Source organism: Dermacentor andersoni, chromosome 1, assembly GCF_023375885.2.
Source record: "Dermacentor andersoni chromosome 1, qqDerAnde1_hic_scaffold, whole genome shotgun sequence".
NCBI lineage: Eukaryota > Metazoa > Arthropoda > Arachnida > Ixodida > Ixodidae > Dermacentor > Dermacentor andersoni.
Genome location: NC_092814.1, coordinates 182,450,292 through 182,470,418, shown reverse-complemented (window position 1 = coordinate 182,470,418; position 20,127 = coordinate 182,450,292). Strand labels below are relative to the sequence as shown.

Sequence of the window (20,127 nt, the reverse complement as noted above, 5' to 3'; positions counted from 1 at the left end):
AGATGACAAGGAAGTGTAAGCCCTATATCTGCCTTTTGAACATCACTAGAGGAAATGACAAATAAAACTTCAGCGTACTATAAGTCACAGCTTAAGTGATAGTGCAAACAAATATAAGAAAGCAATATTTTTTGTAACTTGTTTGGGCAGTAACTAGCGTATGTAATGCGGTTATACAAAGAATTGGGGGCCACAGACCGCATTTTTTAAAATTTTGACTAGTTGGCTGGATGTTCTCATTTGCGTGCCCAGATAACAGCTCTGGCTTTTGGCTGAAGGTCATTTGAATGTCATCGGCAATGGGACCTAAAAGCATTTCATGCTTAAAATTAGACTAGCAAAGCCATTAAACTATAAGGTTGTGTATTTTTAACTTGGAAAACTGAGCAATTCCCGCTGGCTGTCTGGTTCTTGCCAACCTGTGCTTTAGTACAGTTGAAACCCGTGATAACGAAATCCTGCGACAACAAAATTTTTGTGACAGTGAAATATTTTCATATCCCCCGCAAACGCCTATAGGATTCAATGAATTTCGTGCCTCTCGACAACGAAATGTTGCTGTACTACAATCCTGCATCAACAAAATTTGCTGGCATAAAACCCCGCATATTACCTACTCGCACAAGGCTAGCTAGCTCCAAAATGTGCTCAAATCGATTGTTTTGCATTGAAATTGTGCAACATAGCAACGCATTATACTTGCGTGGGCACTGCCATTTTTGTTTACAAGAACAACCAAGCGTCGAAAGCGATTGCGTGTGCCAGAAACGCGCCATGGTTACCGTCTTGTTTGTTGATCGCCTGTTTGAAGTGACCCACATGTTGCTACCGACATGTGACGACGGTTTTGCACACGTAGTGCAGTGCACTGGACACAAAGTACGCCTCGGTGAGAAAAATGCAGTAAAAACTAAGAAATCCACGTCCCACTGACGTGGAATCATTTATGGCACTTGAGATGGCAGTTGCAGCATGGAATGCGATACATCAAGCCGTCACTGAGCGATCATCCAGGAATACGTGTCCTTTGTTTCAAAAACACTGGTATCAGGGCCACCCGACAGGCATAGTGTGCAGATTGGCGCTGGACGTAGATTTGCGCGAAGGGGCCATAATCCTGATCGATTGCCTTCGGGTATACGAGATCCAATCGCTTTCGTGCTCGGCACCGGACGCATTGGCGTCTACGGGCAACAGCATGTGCTGGAGAAATGCTACTACATGCATGGAGCATAGCTGCTTTGTGTCCGGTGCCAAGTTATGCAAAATCTCGCAAAAATGGTAGTATCTCGGAAAGCAATTGACCGAGAATACTGCTCCATGGCGGTGCTGCCCCTGCTGATTTACATATGAGGCACACTTTGTACTCGCGGCAATGCGCTTCTATATCCTCAAGCAAAGCTTGCCAAAGTAGGCTAACAGAATTTTGACAGCAAAGTTTCATTCTGTGCCACATAACCCACCTGCGACATCTCATTTCACAATAATAAAATTCTCGTGAAAGTGAATTATTTTTGCGTTCCCCGCCGATTTCGCTATTGCGAGGTTGAACTGTATACAGTGTCAATTGCCCTTAAACTCAAAGGCATTTGACCCTGTGCCAGCAGTCAGTCATTGCATTGGCTGTCAAGCAACAAGTTCAGGACTGGGAGTGGCGCTGCAGAAGTAACGAATGAGTGTACTCAGCGTATTGAAATATCAAGAGTAGAAAGCAGACCGTTATATGTGGCCTCTTTAGACGTTACAGGAGGATGTGACAATGCAGGTGATTGTCTACAGCTTTTGAGAGAGATTTACCTAGAAAATACCGTTTGCGTTGAATGGGAAGGGATGAGGAGCGAGGAGAAAATTGATATCAACAAGGGACTGAGGCACGGGTGCCCTTCATTCCTACTGCTGTTTATGATGTACATGATGAGGATGGAGAGGGCGCTACAAGGAAGTAATATCGAATTTAATCTCTCATACAAACAGGCGGGTACTGTAGTAGAGCAGCAGCTTCCAGGTTCATTTCAAGCGGACGACATTGTGTTGCTAGCTAACAAGCAAAGTGATTTGTAATGTCTGGCTAATATCTGTGGACAGGAAGGCGAGAATTACTTCATATAGCTATCTACTAATTTGCTATCGCAATCGATGCTTCGCTTTTCGGGCGAAACGACGATTTTTTTTTTTTTCCTCTGCGCCAGTCAGCGCGACGAACGTGCGGATGGAGTAAGAGCCATCTCGATGTCCGGCACGTCGGACCGCGTTGGCCGCGTCCAGTTACATTGGCTGCGCTAGTGCTTTGAAGTATAGATGCTGTTAACGCCAACGTGACGTAGCGTGTGTACGCGCGTACTCACACCACATCAGACTATACATACACCTTAACTGAGCGATTTTTTTCTGACTTTCATTAGTTCGAATTTCGTATAATTCGAATTTTCGTAGCATCCCCGCAGAATTCGAATTAATGAGCTTTTACTGTAGTTATTGTTGACATTTAATTGCATGTACACAAGGTGCCGATCTTCGGCAACGGTATCATTTGCCTCGGGAGAGAGGACCTTACATATTTTTTTCTAAAGACAGTAAAAGCGAATCCTTCATTCAGGTTGGGAACAAATGAATCAGACTGTGTAAATGTAGAGGGATGCAATTCTAGCCTGATGCAGATTTCATCATCAGCATTGTGCAAAAGTCCTGAGAGAGCTTACCGGGGCACAAATTGACTGGTGGGCCTTTTGGGGCGGTATTCTGGGTGCACCATGAACAGCATGTGAGGGAAGCCTGTGCCAAAGTAGGCGCCATCTGTGTGGTGGTGCCGAGATGACTTGGGTCCGTACACATCCATGCACTTGGGGCAATAAGACTTTACCATTGCTTCTCCAGGCACATCCGATAGCCCTGTGATCCATAACAATGAAGGCACAACTTACTTATTGAACTCAATAGGCAACTTTCCCACAGACCAAGTTAACTACATTCTAGACAGTTCACACTAGCCATAAAACATCACGTCTGTCTTAATATCTAGTTTAGCAGCTTTGAAGTCATTGATCGCTTTCACATACCAGTGGATTGACTTTCCAACTGCCTTGTTAACGGGACACTAAAGGCAAATATCAAGTCAAGCTATAGTGATAGATTAGTGCTAGAGAACATCTAAGGTGTCAATATTATCATGAACAGAGCTTTTGTAATCGAGAAATTGGGGTAAACTCAGGACACGATTAGAGACTCCCCAGGGACATTCAAGTACTAACCCTATGACGAAGGCACTCCTCATTATATTTTATTTCACTACTACTCAAGCACTCGTAATAAAAAGATTATTGTATTGCATTACAAGATGAAAGAAAATACTACTTGTCCAGTTCTATTTGATATTCAGAAAAAGCTCATTCACGTTACCCTTGACTTTGATGCAGGCGGTCTAAAGGTTTCATTTTCTCTCCTTTGCTCCCCCCATGCTTTCATGTTTCTGCAGTGTCATTATCGTATAGTGCTGCGCTGGCTTTGCTAGCTCATGCAACTCTCAAAAACTGCAAGTAGCAGAGAATGCGATGTCCATGTGATGTTGCGGTATTCCCAAACGGCCCACGCCACTTGACCAAGAGCACCTGAAGCAGCAAATTCAACGCTCTGTCTTGGCTCAATTTCTCCATGGTGGCACGTTTGTGCTTTCCGTAGAAAAGCATAGCATTGTCTCTCGGGTGCCGTTTTACTCACTGACGGCAGTAAAGGGCGGTGATGACGTCTGTAACATCCCCACTCCCCGCTTGGGGAGCAGGCGATTTGAATTGCACTAAAGGTATGCAGACGATTCAGATGCAATTTTCTAGTAAACTGTCTTTTCTTGGCACGAAACAAGAGAAGTAAACAGAATTTCCAACTAAACTGCCTCCAGCACTGCAGTCATCAACAAACTTAAACATGCAAGCACAGTAATAAATTATGAACTTTTCACCGTGAGACAATGAGTACCGTGCCTTACTGTACAGCAGACTCCTGTTAAAATGAACCCGGATAAGCTGATATTTTGAGCATGGGAAACAAGGTGTGACCTTTTGGTCAGTTTAATATAGACCCAATGCAAAAACTTAACTTGCCAGGGTGCTAACTAAGCTGACATTTCCACATTCCCCGAGTTTTCCAGGTTTTCCCTAAGTGCCTTCACATAATTCGCTGAGTGACAGAACTCTGTTGTGCCAAAATGGGCTGACACCGTCGCCCGACGCTGTCACTCTCTAGTAAGTATGGTATGTAAAAAAAAAACTAATCTAGTTTTAATAGTGACTAGTAGTGTTCATCTTATTCTAAAAGAAAACAGAAGGGAGGCGTTAGTAAAATGTAGAGTGAATAAAATATATTTGAAAAAGTGGCAAAGCCCATTGCAAATCGAGTTCACCATTTTCAAATACAAATAAAAAGATGCATACAGAAGAAAATATTTTCGAATATGAGCCATTTCTATCGACTGAAAGCAAGCTCATTGGTATGGGGACTGAACTTTGTCACAAGTATGATTCTCTCTCTGCACCTGGAAAGTCAACCTCAACTGTCCTGACATACTCCCAGCCCATGCACTATGCTTCAGTGTTGCATTCCACTGCTTTAAAGATTTTATTTTGGTTTGGATGAGGGACACCTGCATCTCGGCATCAGCCAACACTTTTTTTTGAGTTCAAGCTCCTCCAAAGAAGCGGCGGCGCACTTCCTTTTCCATTCATTCCTCAGTGCGTCGATTCTTTCTGTTCTCGTCCTCCTTCCACTGCATGTTCACCCCATGAAACATTTGAAGCATCCTCTTGGTCAGTTGTACAGTCAACATCCGAAAAAAATGAATGCATGTTTTTTACTGCCCTTAAGGGCTCAAATTGCCACAGGCATGTCCGAAAACACTCTGAAGGCAACAGGAGATGGCAGGTGCACGTGTGTATAATTAAGGACTACATGCTGTGTTCCGTGACAATTGGCCCTTCCCACGCTTGTTAAGCTTCACAGCAATACTTCGCGTACGCTTCACCGCTTAACATTGCTGCGTTAAGGCGGAGCTGACTTTCGGGAACCGGCATTATGCAGTGCCGCGGCGAATTCTTTTGTTGAAAAACACGGCATTGAATGGCAAGAATCTTAATAGCGAACATCTAAGCAGCTCGGCCTAGCATTGCCGCGGTGGTGGCTACAGCTGCTGGCTGTTTTGCGTGCGAGAGCGCCGGTTCGAGGCGGCGAGATAATCAAAATGGTGGCGGTGGTGGCTTTCATCAATGCAGTTTCAGATCTGCAGTCATGGCAAAAAGTCCTGAAAAGTGGACGGCGAAGGGTTCTTGCGTCCAAAATTTCAGACGTTCTTATACACTGACTCTACGGAGTATGTGGTAGTGCCACGAAGCCGTCCGAATTATCGGGCATGTCCCAAAAATTGGGTGTCCGGAAAATCGGTTGTTGACTGTACACTGGTAACAGCTCCAGCCAACGACAAGGCATCAAAGACGATTCGTTACGATTCCTCTGTTGCTTGAGTCAGCATTCACGCAACTTTCATTCTCTTTCAATAAAATTATAGCCAATTTTCCCAGGTATAAGCACAAGTTCCCTGAGTATTTCCAGAGCATGCAAAATCCCTGAGAATTACCGGTTGGTAGACACCCTGCTTGCACCACTCATTCGGTTAAGCTGAACTTCCGCAACCGCTACTGAAGCCTGCCACTTGGCTCAGAAGGAAGCTCGAATTGGCAGCGTTTGCAAGCACTGCCGCACAGGCAGGTGCATGCCGTGGGGAAAAAACAAAACAAATAAAAGTGGCGGCACCCCTCTCACGATGACAGTTGACAGCAATGCGTTGGCATTAAATCAATGCAGTGACACAATGTATTTTCACGGCTGAAATGAGTTCTGTAAGTTCTGTATAAAGCAGGGGGGCTTCCCCACACTTCCATAAGAACACCTGCCGCTATCATGCGCCGCTGCCACAAAGCCTGCACGTAGCCTCTGAAATGCAAGGTGATCCAGTGTGTGCGAGTGCTGAGAAATGTGTCATGTGGCAATCGAGCTCCTCTCCCAATCTTTCTGGACACCCTGTACCATCTACAAGGGCGAATCAGAAAGTCTTTGTCCCAATACTTTATTAGCCAAAATAAGGTACATACAGGTAATAACAAATACACATACTATTCTAAGTACCTTGCACTATTTTCCCACATAGTCCCCACACCGGTTCAGACCCCCCCATTTGTCCCATCACAGCACTAAACTTGAGATGCCCCTGTGACAGCAGCGATGCACGCGGCCTCCCCGAACGTTCACTGTCATGCAAGTCTTCACAGCTGTTTGCGAACTCACAACACTACCACCTTATACTTCTTAAAGCAAGACACCTTTCCCCATATGTGGGCTGCATTTCCCTGTGGATTTCAATGGACATTCGTCCCTTGTTCCCTAGAAAACAAATCACACTTTGTTGGTGGTACGCTGCGGACATGTGCAGTTCAATCACAATCTTCAGCAACTGACAGCAGTGCCGTGCCATGGAGCTACTGGCAGATAAGGCTGGGCCAGTCCAAGAAAGGACTACCGCTGGGAATGGATATGTTGTGTTCGCATTCACAGCCATAATTTGGCTAAAAAGATGGGGGCAAAAACTTTCCGATTTGCCCCCCGAGGTATTACTGCCGAGAAGTCCACGCATGGCCTCTGAGACAAGAAGTGCAGTGCACCGGTGTCTGCGAACACCGGGAATTGTTCCCTCATTTGCCGCACATGCTGAGTGAACCAAGTTGGTCAGTGGTTCCTTGAAAAGCGGCACATATTTAGTGCATTCATGGTGGCTGGCTAAAACATTGGTGTGAAATTAGTTTACTGAAAGCGACACACAACCAGTACATTTGTGGCACAGCCTGCTAATGCATTGAGTTGCTGTCCTGGAGAAACCCTCGTGATGTAAATTCGATTGTGCTTGGCATCGAAAAAATTCAAGGGAAGTTTTTTGTCATCGTATAGTGGCCCATTGCCCATGGCACACACTTAGTAGTCACCCACGCTGGCGTCAAATACATTTGTTGGAGAGAGGCACACACCTACTGGCACATACCAAGTGACCCAAGTTGGCATCAAAGAGGTTCATTGAAGGCCAGCACGGACCGAGTGGCACATACATAGTGCTCCAAGTCGGCATGAAAGAGTTTCTTCAGAGGTGTCTACCCAGTCCCACATCTATAGTGAGCATGTCGATGGAAAGAGGTACGTTGAATGGTGGTGCATCTGAACACATTGGCATAATTAGTGACCGTCCGACAGTTAGTTTTGAACCCTGTCACCTCAGCACAATAGCCCAATGCACTAATCATTCCACCACAGACTACTCAGCAACCAAGGTAGGCGAGAAAACAGATACAAAGATACATACATACATACGAGGGTTGAACCAAAAACAAGATTCCCATCATTTTAGAAATAGAAAACATCGTTTATTCTCATAGAAATTTACATCATTGGAAAGATGAAACTTTGCTCTATTTTTCTAAATAATTGCCATATTTTCTATGCACTTTTATAGACGGTGCTCCAATTTCTGCATCCCAATGTTGTAGAACTCCGCCGCCAACCCGTTGAGGAAGCATTTCACCTCTTCTTTGAATTCGTCGCTCCAGAAGCGTTGGCCACTCAAATGTTCCTTTAACTTGGGGAACAAGTGATAATCACTAGGCACGAGGTCTGGACTGTACGGTGGGTAGGACATGACAGTCCACCCAAAGTTTGTCAAAAGTTCTTGGGTTTGACGGGAGATGTGAGGTCGGGCGTTGTCGTGAAGCAGCGTTACACTGGCTGCCAGTCGTCCTCGCCGGCAGTTCTGGATAACTCACCTGAGTTTTCTTAGTGTTGCACAATAACTGTCCGAGTTGATTGTTGTCCCACGTTCCATGAAATCGATCAGCAGTACCTCCTTACGATCCGAAAAAACACTGGCCATGACTTTGCCAGCAGAAGGAGTTTGAACTTCTTTGCGACTGGTGACTCCGGGTGACGCCACTGTTTGGATTTTTGTTTCGTTTTGGGAGTGAAATGAAACACCCATGTTTCATCTCCCGTAACAATGCAACAATCCTTCCTTATCTTCATGACACTTTTGAAGAAACTGGCGAGCACAGTCAAGGCGTTTCTCCTTGTGGTCTGATGTCAATAGCCGCGGCACCCACAGAGCACAACACTTGTGATATCCCAATTTTTCAGTCAAAGCTCTTTCCACTGTACCATAAGAACTCCCAGGAATCTGAGCAACAAGTTCGCGAACGGTGATCCTCCTGTTTTGAAGATACGCATTGGACCATCTCGATAATCGCCTCCGAAAGTGACGGTCTTCCATTCCGTTCTTTATCGTGGAATTCCTTCCGACCGGCACTAAACTCCCTGCACCACTTTCAGACGTGTTGAACGACTATACACTTGTCGTCATACACCACTGTCAACCGACGATGAATATCCATGGGTGGAGTCCCTTTGGCGTGCAAAAAGCGAATTAGGGAACGAATCTCGCACTTGGCAGGATCAACAATGGGAACCTCCATATCGGACGGCTGCTGAGCCAAAAATGAGCGGCGCAGAAAAGTGCGGCCGGGGGGAATCGAGAGTGGGGGAACAGTCGCGTGCAGCAGTGTTGCCGGATTTCGCCTCGTACCTTACCGTGTGGCTGGAGCTCTTTGGGAACCTTATATTTCTGGATCAACCCTCGTACGTACGTACAAACATATAAATACATACATGCATGCATACATACATACATACATACATGCATGCATGCATGCATGCATATATATATAGATAGCCCCCGGAAAGTGTGTGCGCGAAGTACTTTAAGAATGCTAACACATTAAAAAGCCATCCATGTCATTCTGCCAGGAAGCAGTCACATAGTCTGCACAGCCGTTCGTTCTGATCGGTGTAGCTGCATGAAAGTCTCTGCCTGGAAGCTGCTGGAACACTTTGGCTGACGAACAGCATGCTGGCCTATATACAGTTTGGCGACAGTCACACGAGCATGTTAAGTTTGCGCCTTCGACAAGCAACAATGCGCTCGCTTGCATGCACTTGTGCGGTTTCGCTGCAGCAACAAATTATTGCTGCATGTCACGTTTAAAGTGCAGTATAAATTTTAGCTATCTTAGCATCTCTGGCATGACACATCTGGCTTCACCAGGCACTGTCTAGTGTGCTAAAAACCCTGAACTCATTGACTGATCAGACAACTACTGCCACCTGTAGTAAAGGATGATAAGTATTTCAGGCTCAGCATGGCTGGGCTAGAGGGGTCTACACAGGTCTACCCTCAAGCCTGGCCCTGTCTACCCATGGGTTCAGTGCGAAGTGCGCATAACGTGGCAAGGTTTCACCCATTTCGCTCTGGCACCATCACATTCCTGCATGGCTTGCAGCCGCATCTACATCATGGCCACCGCGTCGCATTACCCTTCATGACAAATGCAGCATGCGGTTCCTGCTGACAGTGTTTCTGGTGCTGTGTAAGACAGGCTTTCAATTGTCTACTTCGACACGTCCAGTGCAGAGGCACGCGAAATGGCTCAAACAAGATGATGATGATAATAAAGATCATCATCATCAGCTTACTTTATGTCCACTGATGGACGAAGGCCTCTCCCTGCGATCTCCAATTACCCCTGTCCTGCACCAACCGATTCCAACTAGCACACATGAATTTCCTAATTTCATCCCCCACCTAGTCTTCCGCCATCCTCGATTGCACTTCCCTTCTCTTGGCACCCATTCTGTAACCCTAATGGTCCACCGGTTATCTAACCTACGCATTACATGACCTGCCCAGCTCCAATTTTTTCTCTTAATGTCAATTGGAATATCGGCTATACCCATTTGCTCTCTGATCCAAACCGCTCTCTTTCTGTCTCTTAAGGTTATGCCTAGCATTCTTCATTCCATCACTCTTTGAGCAGTCCTTAGCTTGTTCTCCAAGTTTCTGCCCCCTATGTCAGCACCGGCAAAATGCACCGATTGTACAGGTTCCTTTTCAATGATAATCGTAAGCTTCCAGTCAGAAGCTGACAATGTCTGCCGTATGCACTCCAAACCATTTTTTTTTTCTTCTGTGAACTTCCTACTCATGATCCGAGTTCCCTGTGAGTAGTTGACTTAGGTAAACGTACTGCTTCACAGACTCTAGAGTCTGACTGGCGATCCTGAACACCTGTTTCCTTGCCCAGCTATTCATCATTATCTTTGTCTTCTGCATATTAATCTTCAACCCCACTATTACACTCTCTGTTAAAGTCCTCAATCATTTATTGCAACTCATCTGCATTGTTGCTGAATAGAACAATGTCATCGGCAAACCGAAGGTTGCTGAGATATTCGCCGTCGATCCTTACTCCTAAGCCTTACCAGTTCAATAGCTTGAATAGCATTGAAGAGATTGTGTCTCCCTGTCTGACCCCTTTCTTTATAGGTATCTTCCTGCTTTTCTTGTGTAGAATTAGGGTGGCTGTTAAGCTCTGTAAATATTTTCCAAGGTATTCACGTAAGCGTTCTGTACTTCTTGATTATGTAATGTCTCTGTGATTGCTGGTATCTCTACTGAGTGGCATTACCCTGACTTTTCGTAATCTATGAAAGCCATATAGAGAGGCTTATTGTATTCTGCAGATTTCTTGATAACCTGATTAATGACATGAATGTGATCCATTGTAGAGTATCCCCTTCTAAAGCCAGCCTGTTCCCTTGGTTGACTAAAGTCCAGTGTTGCCCTTATTCTATTGGAGATTATTTTGGTAAATATTTAATATAATATTAGGAGTAAGCTAATGGGCCTATAATTTTTCAATTCTTTAACGTCTCCCTTTTTGTGGAGTAGCATAATGTTTGCATTCTTCCAATTCTCTGGGACTCCTGAAGTCAATAGACAATTCGTATAGACCTTTTCATCGGGTGAGGGGGAAAGGAGGCGCGGCGAGCCTTTCCTCCTCTCTTGTGCAATGCTTGAAAGTATTGTTCTCGCGTGCTGCAGAACTATTTCGAGATGTTTTAGCTCGTACTTTGTGAAATTTACGCAATGTCCGTTCATACAAGGTCGTCGGCAAACCAGTGTGTAGTGCAAACATGTGACGTGCATCATCAGCCGTGGTGTGTGTACGTGTTGTGAGCTATTTTGGGTGTATCGGTTTTAATTCAACGAAGAGAACTGGCATCTTTGTATTGCCAGGAAATGGAAAATCTGCTCAATATCTGATGGCTTGGCGTAGGAACTAAAACATGAGAGCGCATGCTAGTGTATGGCCAACCTAAGGCAACCCCAAAATATCTGAGTGCCAGACGCCATCAAATATTTGTGATAGATCGGCATCATTCTCACGCATTTCAAGTCGAGTACACTTGAAATCACTATGATATGTCTACGCAAGCCTCCTGTATGAGGCCAATGGTGCTGCTCAACACAGCGATCACTGCAGTTGGTGAACCAGCATGATATATATATAAGCTATTTGCTTCGGCATGGCCTTTTTTGCCCTGTAAAGCCATAATATCCGAGAGGGATCGCATAAAAATAATGCGACGGCTATTTGTGAGGTCAAAATTTCCGTAATACAGGTGAGGGCGTCAAGAGAACAGGACGAACAAAACCGGGGAAAAAAAAACGGTTGTCATTCTTCCTCGAAAAGAGAGAGAGAAAAGGGGCTAATGCTGCAATAAGACTTCGCATGGTCATGCCGCACAACGTTTATGTGCGACGATGCGACGATTGAACAATGCACATATGCGACATATGAAACATACGAACATATGCGACGATGAAACATATGCGACGATTGTAACAGCGAGGACTGTTACAATCGTCGCATATGTTTCATTGCTCCTAAACCGCAGCTTAGAACTAAAGGAGAATACTGCTATAAGGTCACATTAGTGAATAGAATTTTCATAAATACACAATTGATCTCAGAGGGTGATGTAGGCTCAAACACGCACGCACACATCGTGCTGCGTGCTCCGTCCGCCTAACGCCACCAAAAGTCTGGCCATGCCGACTTAAACAACTTCAGTACGTCTCACAGACCTGTTTTCCATGTAGAAGACGCCACGTCACACTAAACAGACCACGTGAGCACGAAAAGAAATGCCAAATACCAGCGCCGAGCCCAATATGAGCGCGAAAAGAAATGCCAAAAACCAGCGCCGAGCATGCACCCGACATACAAGATGAAGCGCTCACCCAAGCCAGCATGCCGACTGCCCATAGATGGCGCCACTGCGTACGCAATATGGTGGTGGCCATGAAAGAACGGTCTATAGAGAGCCGCCAGTTTTTGTCTCTATGACAATGTCTCCTCCACCTTTGATTAAATCGACTGTTATTCCATCTTCTCCTGCCGCTTTTCCCCATTTCATGTCTTGCAAGGCCCTTCTAACCTCATCGCTAGTTATAGGAGTCTCTGCAACCTGTTCATTACTGCTTCGAATGGAGGTATTGTGGCTCCTCTGAATACTGTACAGGTCAGTATAGAATGCTGCTTTTACTATAACTGTAAGATTGCTGATGATATTACCTGGCTTATCTTTAAGTATATACATCTTGATTTGTCCTATGCCTAGTTTCCTTCTCACCGATTTCATGCTGCGTCCATTTTTTACGGCTTCCTCAGTCTTTCTCACATTATAGTTTCGAATATCCCTCATTTTCTCCTTGTTAATCAGTTTGGACAGTTCCACAAATTCTAGCTTATCGCATGAGTTGGATACTTTTATTCTTTGTCGTTTCCTTATTAGGTCCTTTGTTACTTCGGAGAGCTTGCATACTGGTTGCCTTGGTGCCTTACCTCCTACTTCAATTGGTGCCACTGAAGCCAGCCTAGTTACGGTTTCATGCATTACCTCTATGTCATCTTGATCTCTCTGTTTTAAGGCTCCATATTTATTTACAAGTAGCAGCCTGAATTGGTCTGCTTTTACCCTTGCTGCATCTAGGTTGGCCTGTTTCTTCCTGACCAATTTTACTCTTTCTCTCTTCAAATTGAGGTGAATGCTAGACCTCACCAACCTATGATCCCTACACTTTACCTAACACTTCAACATCCTTCACTATGCTGGGATCGGCAGAGAGTATGAAACCTATTTTATTTCTTGTTTCACCATAAGGGCTTTTCCAGGCCCACTTTCTGTTGCTATGCTTCCTGAAGGTGTTCATTATTCGCAACTTATTCCTTTCCGCGAATTCTACCAGAATCTCTCCTCTAGCGTTGCTAGAATCGACACCGCAGTTGCCAGTTGCTTGTTGACCAGCCTGCTTTTTCCCCACTTTTCCACTGAACTCGTCCATTACTACAGTATACTGAGTTTGCACTTTTGTCATCGTTAATTCAACATCTTCATAAAACTGATCTACTTCATCATCACCATGACTGGACGTTAGAGCGTAGGCTTGTACTACCTTTAATCTATACCTCTTATTAAATTTGATTACGACTACTACTACCCTCTCATTAATGCTGTAGAATTCTTCAATGTTGCCCGCTATATGCTTATGGATTAGAAATCCTACCCTGTATCGCTTCTTATCTGGGATACCTCTATAGCAGAGGACATGGCCTTTAGTCAGCACTGTACTGTATAAGCCTCACCAGTTCGTCTAATCTCACTAAGGCCAATGATATCCCAAACAATGTCTGACAGTTCCTCAGAGTCCTGCTAAGCTAGCCTCACTCGGCAAAGTTAAGGTGTTGCCAGGGTCAGTTTCCATTGGCGGCCTGTTTGGGTCCACACATTCCTAGCACCCCCTGCTGCGTTACAGGTCCGACCGCCGCATTGGTCAGGCGCTCTGCAGTTGCTGGGGACTGAGGGCTATTGGTTAATCGAATGAGTCATTTGGAAGGGAGTGGCGAATACTGCACCAGGGGAGACCAATTCCTGTTCTGGTGAGGGAGTGTCTTTGCTCAAGCTTAGTAGGTCTTCCTAATTTAGTTGTACCTGGATTAGTATAGCCCCACTCGCTCTCAGCATCTTTTGTCGGTGTCAGGTGCCACTCCAAGCCTGGAGATGTAGTGCACTGGAGGAAGTGAAATTAGAGCTTGCCATCCTCAGATTTAAATATATATATATATATATATATATATATATTTTTTTTTTTTTTTTTTTTTTTTTCATACAAGGATTTGAACGTCTGACTAAGGCAACCGAGAGCAACCGACATAGCTCAGTCACATAGCTCAGAAAATGATGCAATGCCGGAAATGAACACTCAAGAATATTGCCCCTGAATACAACTTACTTTTGCTTTACGTGCACCATCACAACTTATAGTACTGATAGCCATCCCGAGAAAGCATTTGGCAAGCAGATCTTGCATAAATAAATGACTGTGCTCATAAAAAACTAGTGCTTCTGCAGCTTCATTAAGTGCAGTTCACATGCTTTGTGCACGCTGGCTGGTCCGTGTCGCATTTGCCTGCTGCGGCGTGATGCACACTTGCGCTCTGAAAGCTGGGTCAGGGAAGATGTGTTCGGCCTTTCTCTACACAGTGTTGTGTGCTGGGCAGCCATCACTCGTGTTCGAGTATGTTTTCAAGCACCCTACAGCAACACAACATGTCGGCATTTTTGCAAATCACATGCGCAACGAGAAAGCACGCAGAGAGTACCAAGAGACACTCATCAACTTGCAAATGTTGAGCGAGCAACGCGCCTGGGTGCCTAGGTGCAACTGAGAGATCAGCAGTTGTATACGGTTCTGAAACTTTTGCCATATCCGCATCGCTACCGCTCACCTACAGGTGCACGTGTCGTCTGCCTAAGCGCTATTTAAAGACTGCTAATAAGGGAAATTACACAATTACCAGTCCTGCGGCTTTGCCAAGGTTAAATTGATAGTATATGCTATGCAATTTAAGCAATATAGCCCAAATGAAATTTCATTGCAGTCAGCATTTAAGACGAGAGAAACAAACTACCATGCCGATTTTATTGATTTTTGGCACCCAACGGTCTTTTCATTTGGCAAACCCCAAGGTCACCTTCCAGAACACAGTGGGTATTAGTATGAGTAACTTATTACTTTATTAGAAGCTTATTTACACTCTACTTTTATGTTTTTTGACGACAAATTCTTTTTGCAGAGGGAGGCAATTTGCATTGGTTTTTGTATGGTGCCAATTTTATTCGATATTTTTTTGTCCCAGGTAGACTGCACACTCGACAATGCATTTAAAGAAGGTGGGAAGGTTTGATGTGTTTTTAGATTTGTAAATGATTTTTTATCATTGCTAAAGCCACAGGCAGGAAGCCTGTACAAGCACCAAGTAGAAGTGATTTTAGGACTTTTTAACCGACATGCGTAGGGACTGACCTTCACATATGAACTTCCCATTCAGAAATCCCTTCAGTTTCTAGATATTCATTTTAGTTTTTCTTGGGGACACGTGTGCTGGTCTTATAGGCCTCAGGCTAGGAAGGGGATCCTACCTTTTGACTCGTCTCACTCTAAGACAGTGAAAAGGGCTATATCATCTCTTTGCCTTGAGCCTTCACTAAAGAAATAGACCACAAGATGCAAGAAAGCTTTCAAGCGCAGGTGACAAAACTGCTGGTAGCAGGTTACCCCCTAACAGTCATCACTGCAGTTGCTGAGGGTCTGTTGCAGAAGTTTAAGCAAGGAAAAATGAAGGACAATGATTTCAAGGGAAAAAAGCATGCACTTGAAGTAGTTCCCTAGATTCATAAAGTCTCGCATAATCTCAAGAAGATCACGAATAGGCACGATGTTGCAGTGGTTTTCTCTCCCTCCAACAAAATTAACAGTCTTTGCCCTCGCATAGCTACATCAGGCAAAAGAAGGTGAGGTTGCCGAAAGAAGCACTGTTGGCCTTATCTAAACTGCATCAGCGGAGTCGTCCATGACATTCCTTTGACCTGTGGCAAAAGCTATATCGGTCAAACAGGAAGGTATGTGAATGACAGATTTAGATAGCACATCTTGAATATTAAAAAGACGGAAAGAACGCATTTGGTAGATGACGTGAACTTTGCGGAGGATGTCGGGCATTATTTCATGACACAAAAATTCTAGGTAAAAGCCACAGTAAGCAGGCCCACTTTATACTCGAAGCATATCACATAAAAAAAGAGGGGCGAAGGTTGCATCAGTGGGCCTTTGTTAAGTCTGCACACAAAAGAGTTTGCATACCTCGACGCATATATAAATTAGTCAGGCATTTCTTATACACATATACATATCTTGTTTTTTTTCCATAAACACATCTGTGCATGTGCCTGTCTCATGTATATTTAATGACGACGTTGTCAAATAAACAGTTAAAAGTAACGCCTACCCTGTGTATGTCCTTTCTTTTATGGCGTGTCTCTTGTTTGCACTTTAAAGATATTTGTCAAATATGCACCAACTAGGCCCACAGAAAGTTTTAAGTCAAATGCAACTTTATAGAGGCCCGCTAAGCCTTCTGATGACCAAATTAGCATTTTAGTGCCATACATTCTGTGCTTGAGAGGTGTTTTTACTATTCAAGTGTGTAACATAAATGACTTCAGCAGATAACGAGGAATGACATTGGTGTTGCTTTCCCAGGCCCACATGGTGCTGATATAACAATTGAGACAGGATATTTTGCGATGGAGGCATGCTTAATTAAGAGTAAAGCATTAAGCCTTCGGTTCAATGGTGGTTGAAACGTGCAACACAATGTGACCTCTCTTACGATGACAGTCGATTTCTTGCATCATAATCCTGTAGCATGATTCGCTTGGTGGTCTTTTTTAGAAGTTTATAACCTATCATGAGATGATGCTCAGCTCTGGTACCTGAATGCAGGTTACCCTATTGGAGACCTTTGGCGTGTCCGCTATTCTGGCAAACTGGGGCGGTTCGGGCGGATTACCGGATGGTTGGGGGCGTAAACGTGAGCGGCCAGATTGGTGGCGCCAGCTGGTGGTGCAAAGCTCAACCACCTAAACACAGAGCCAATTACTGTATTCTTCTTAGCTGGGGTGTAAGTTTTCGACAGCAGCGTAATTGTGAACACAATTACACCACTACCGAAATTAGCACCAGCAGCGAAACAGAATAAAGTAGGTTACTGCAATTTTAGCTCTGTGTTTCTCTGGTTGAGCTCTACAACACCAGGCGGCTTGCCCGCTCCGGCCACTCACGTTTACGCCCCCGACCACCCGGTAATCCGCCCAAACCGCCCCAGTTGGCCGGAATAGCGGATACGCTAAATGTCTCTATTCTCAACTGCATAGCTCATCTCGTTTGCAAGAGGAATATACATTGCCTTTGTCGTTTTCTGTTTTCTCCGATTTGCAATCTTCAGTAAAATCGTGCATAAGTGACCTCTTTTTATTTAAAAATCTTTATAAGATACCTAAATAGTCCCGATATTTGTCTAAACTTGCAGTAACCTCCGTGCTGCAATGCCGTTGGGCGAATGTAAGTATTGAAATAAACAATGTTAAAAATATTGTATTACCGTTCGCTTTTTACTGGAAGCAATGACAACAGAATGGTTATTTTTGTCGGCGGCAAAAAAGCAACCGACCGGGAGAAAAAATAAAATATTGAAGTGATTCCTGTTCTCCATTTATACCTGCAACTGTCCATAAAGTTTCTGTAACCAGCAACAAATATTTTTGCAAAAATACAGGTAGAAGACCATTATGTACGTCCTTCGAAAACAAGCAAACTCTTCTAGCATACACATAGGCCCAGCGCACTTTACACAGTACACTTGCATTAACTTTGTGGCGAGACTTTAAAAATACATTGTAGATGCAATGTCATGCAGTCACCATTTAAGGCATTCCTTTGCCCAACACTCACACAAAAATCAGCATCGAGAATAAAATAGCATTATCAAAAATGAATAATTTGCATACAAACCAGTACCTCGTACGTTCAGCACTTCAAGTGCTGAACGTTAGTTAGTTAGTTAGTTTGGGAATAGAACAAAGACATTATGCAGCTAGGAAAAAACTACAATGTGGTCATCTCAGCAAGACCCTTCTTAACAAAATGGCGTACTAAGAAAAATAGTGTGCTTTGATTATTTGCAAATGACAATAGTCCTGCACTTTCAAAAGTACACAGGGCACTAATCAATTAGGAAAGTATTTGATTTAGTTATTTGAAAGTAATGAATATTTCATACCCCTACTTACAAACTATTTAAAACAATAGGTCGAACTCACCAATTGGGAGCATCTGCTGACTTTCACAGTACACCCGGGGACAGTAACCGAAGTCTCCATTTTGGTACTTCTCTATCTGCAGAAAAAAAGCCACGAGCAGCACAAAAATAAGGTGTTAACTCAGAGAATGGTTTACAAAACAAAAAAATACCATTCTTTTAAAACTGCCTTGTGTAGAAAATCGAATTTCTGCAGTGCTGTTATGAGCCAGGTAAATGAAAAAGCATTATGCCTATACACCTTTTCCCAAAAATCTCCATACATGCTGCCATGTATGAGGACTTGACTGTAGCAGGAACCTTGTGGCTGTACTGAAATAAGCTGAAAGGAGAAGGCTCATGAGGCGAAGCTTACGTATGCGGCTCATATTTTAATCCTGTGTTATTGCATTAAGAAATAATACTAGTGTCACATATCTGCAATTACTTTCACATGTATCACTTGGTCAAGATGGCGGATAGTACTTCTGTGATAACAGCTACGTGTTTTTGTGGTTTCCTGTAAACTGAAAACAAAACCACACTTTTACACATGATAAGCAGTTCAGCATGTTGCCATAGCCATGCGTGCATTTTTGATTTCCAAAGCATAGAGTAAAGCGCAAGTGTCTAATAATATAGCAACTGTAATTTTAAGCAATTATCATGCTGTACTTAATAACAGTCGACTTACGTACCGTAATACCATAGAATGCCGCCAGAGTACCAAGATTTCCCCGCCAGGTCTCACCCCTTACTGGTTTTCGAGACTTTCTTTGCCAATTAAAAATTGTAATTCCTACTTAAATCACAAACAGCGCACTGTAAATCATGGTCCTTTCATTTCCATAAACGTCTCACAACACATTCTGGCCAGTAATCAGTCCCTTTAACTCTTTCCCTACCGTAGACGAGCTGAGCTTGTCTACACGGTTTGTACCGCTCCCACCGAAGACGAGCTAGGCTCGTCCACGCTGGAACAAGTGCTTGTGCACTACCACAGTCAAGCTACCCTGATAAATTTTGTATAATTCTTTTTGGCTTCAACAGATGGCGCAGTAAAAAAAATAAAGACACATTCAAAGCATGCATTCAGGTGGAGTAAGGTTTCAATGCTGGCAACTGGGATTTAAAAATGTAGTCCTCCTCCCTGTGTATGCGCGTGCCGGTAACGGCTCCGCTCCAGAAAAAAAGAAGAAGAAAATTTGTTTGCGGAAGATTTGTCGAACTCAGACAGTGAAGAAGAAGTTAAATTTTCCTCCGAGAGTGGCAGTGACGATACTGAGCAGCATATCTTCTACGACTCGGACGACGACAGCATCTCAACATGTCGGTAGTGGACAAGGTTTTCACAACCATGCTTGGCATAAAGGTAGCTGTGACAGAGGACGGGAATTGTGCACCGTATTTTGAATTGTTTATAACGAATAAACAAACAGATTTCATTCTCAATGAAACCAACCACTACACGTACCTGGTGCGAAGAATGTGGAGTAGCACTCTGCACTGTTCTGTGCATTGAAATGTACCACACCAAGTCTACAATTTAGGGATCTGACATCCCTTGCCACAAGCATGAGCCCCGCTTGTCACAGTGCATTTTTTTATTCCCGAACAGACATTTTTGCAACGAGGACTACAGAAAGTCCGAGACTCTGCTGTACAGTGGCAAAGAAGCCAATCCTCTCTCCATACTTTCGAAAAAATATTTTGCATGCATCTTACAAATAAAGTGCTTTTCAGATATTTTTTGGTTGTTTCAAAATGTGTAGAATTATTTAGGCAAATAAAAAAAATCGGTATTTTTGTATAAAACGTTGTTTTATGCATTGAAGCATGAAAGTAACTGAAACGCCAATGCATTTCTCCAAAAAGTTCAAGAATTAATATCTCGAAACTGGCATCATCCTTATCATTCGTACCAAGTAGATCCCCTTGCAAACTCCCCGAC

The 20,127-nt window shown here is 43.9% G+C and overlaps 1 protein-coding gene across 1 annotated transcript in view; it reads right to left on the bottom strand.

Annotated features, from left to right (window-relative positions):
* CkIIbeta (casein kinase II subunit beta) overlaps nucleotides 1–20,127 on the bottom strand; it is a 78,680-nt gene that overhangs the window by 6,567 nt on the left and 51,986 nt on the right. Inside the window, exons 5-6 of the mRNA XM_050195243.2 lie at nucleotides 18,199–18,274; nucleotides 2,700–2,889 (exon numbers count right to left, since the gene is read on the bottom strand). Coding sequence (XP_050051200.1) covers nucleotides 2,700–2,889; nucleotides 18,199–18,274 — 266 coding nt within the window. The remainder of the gene's footprint in view (nucleotides 1–2,699; nucleotides 2,890–18,198; nucleotides 18,275–20,127) is intronic.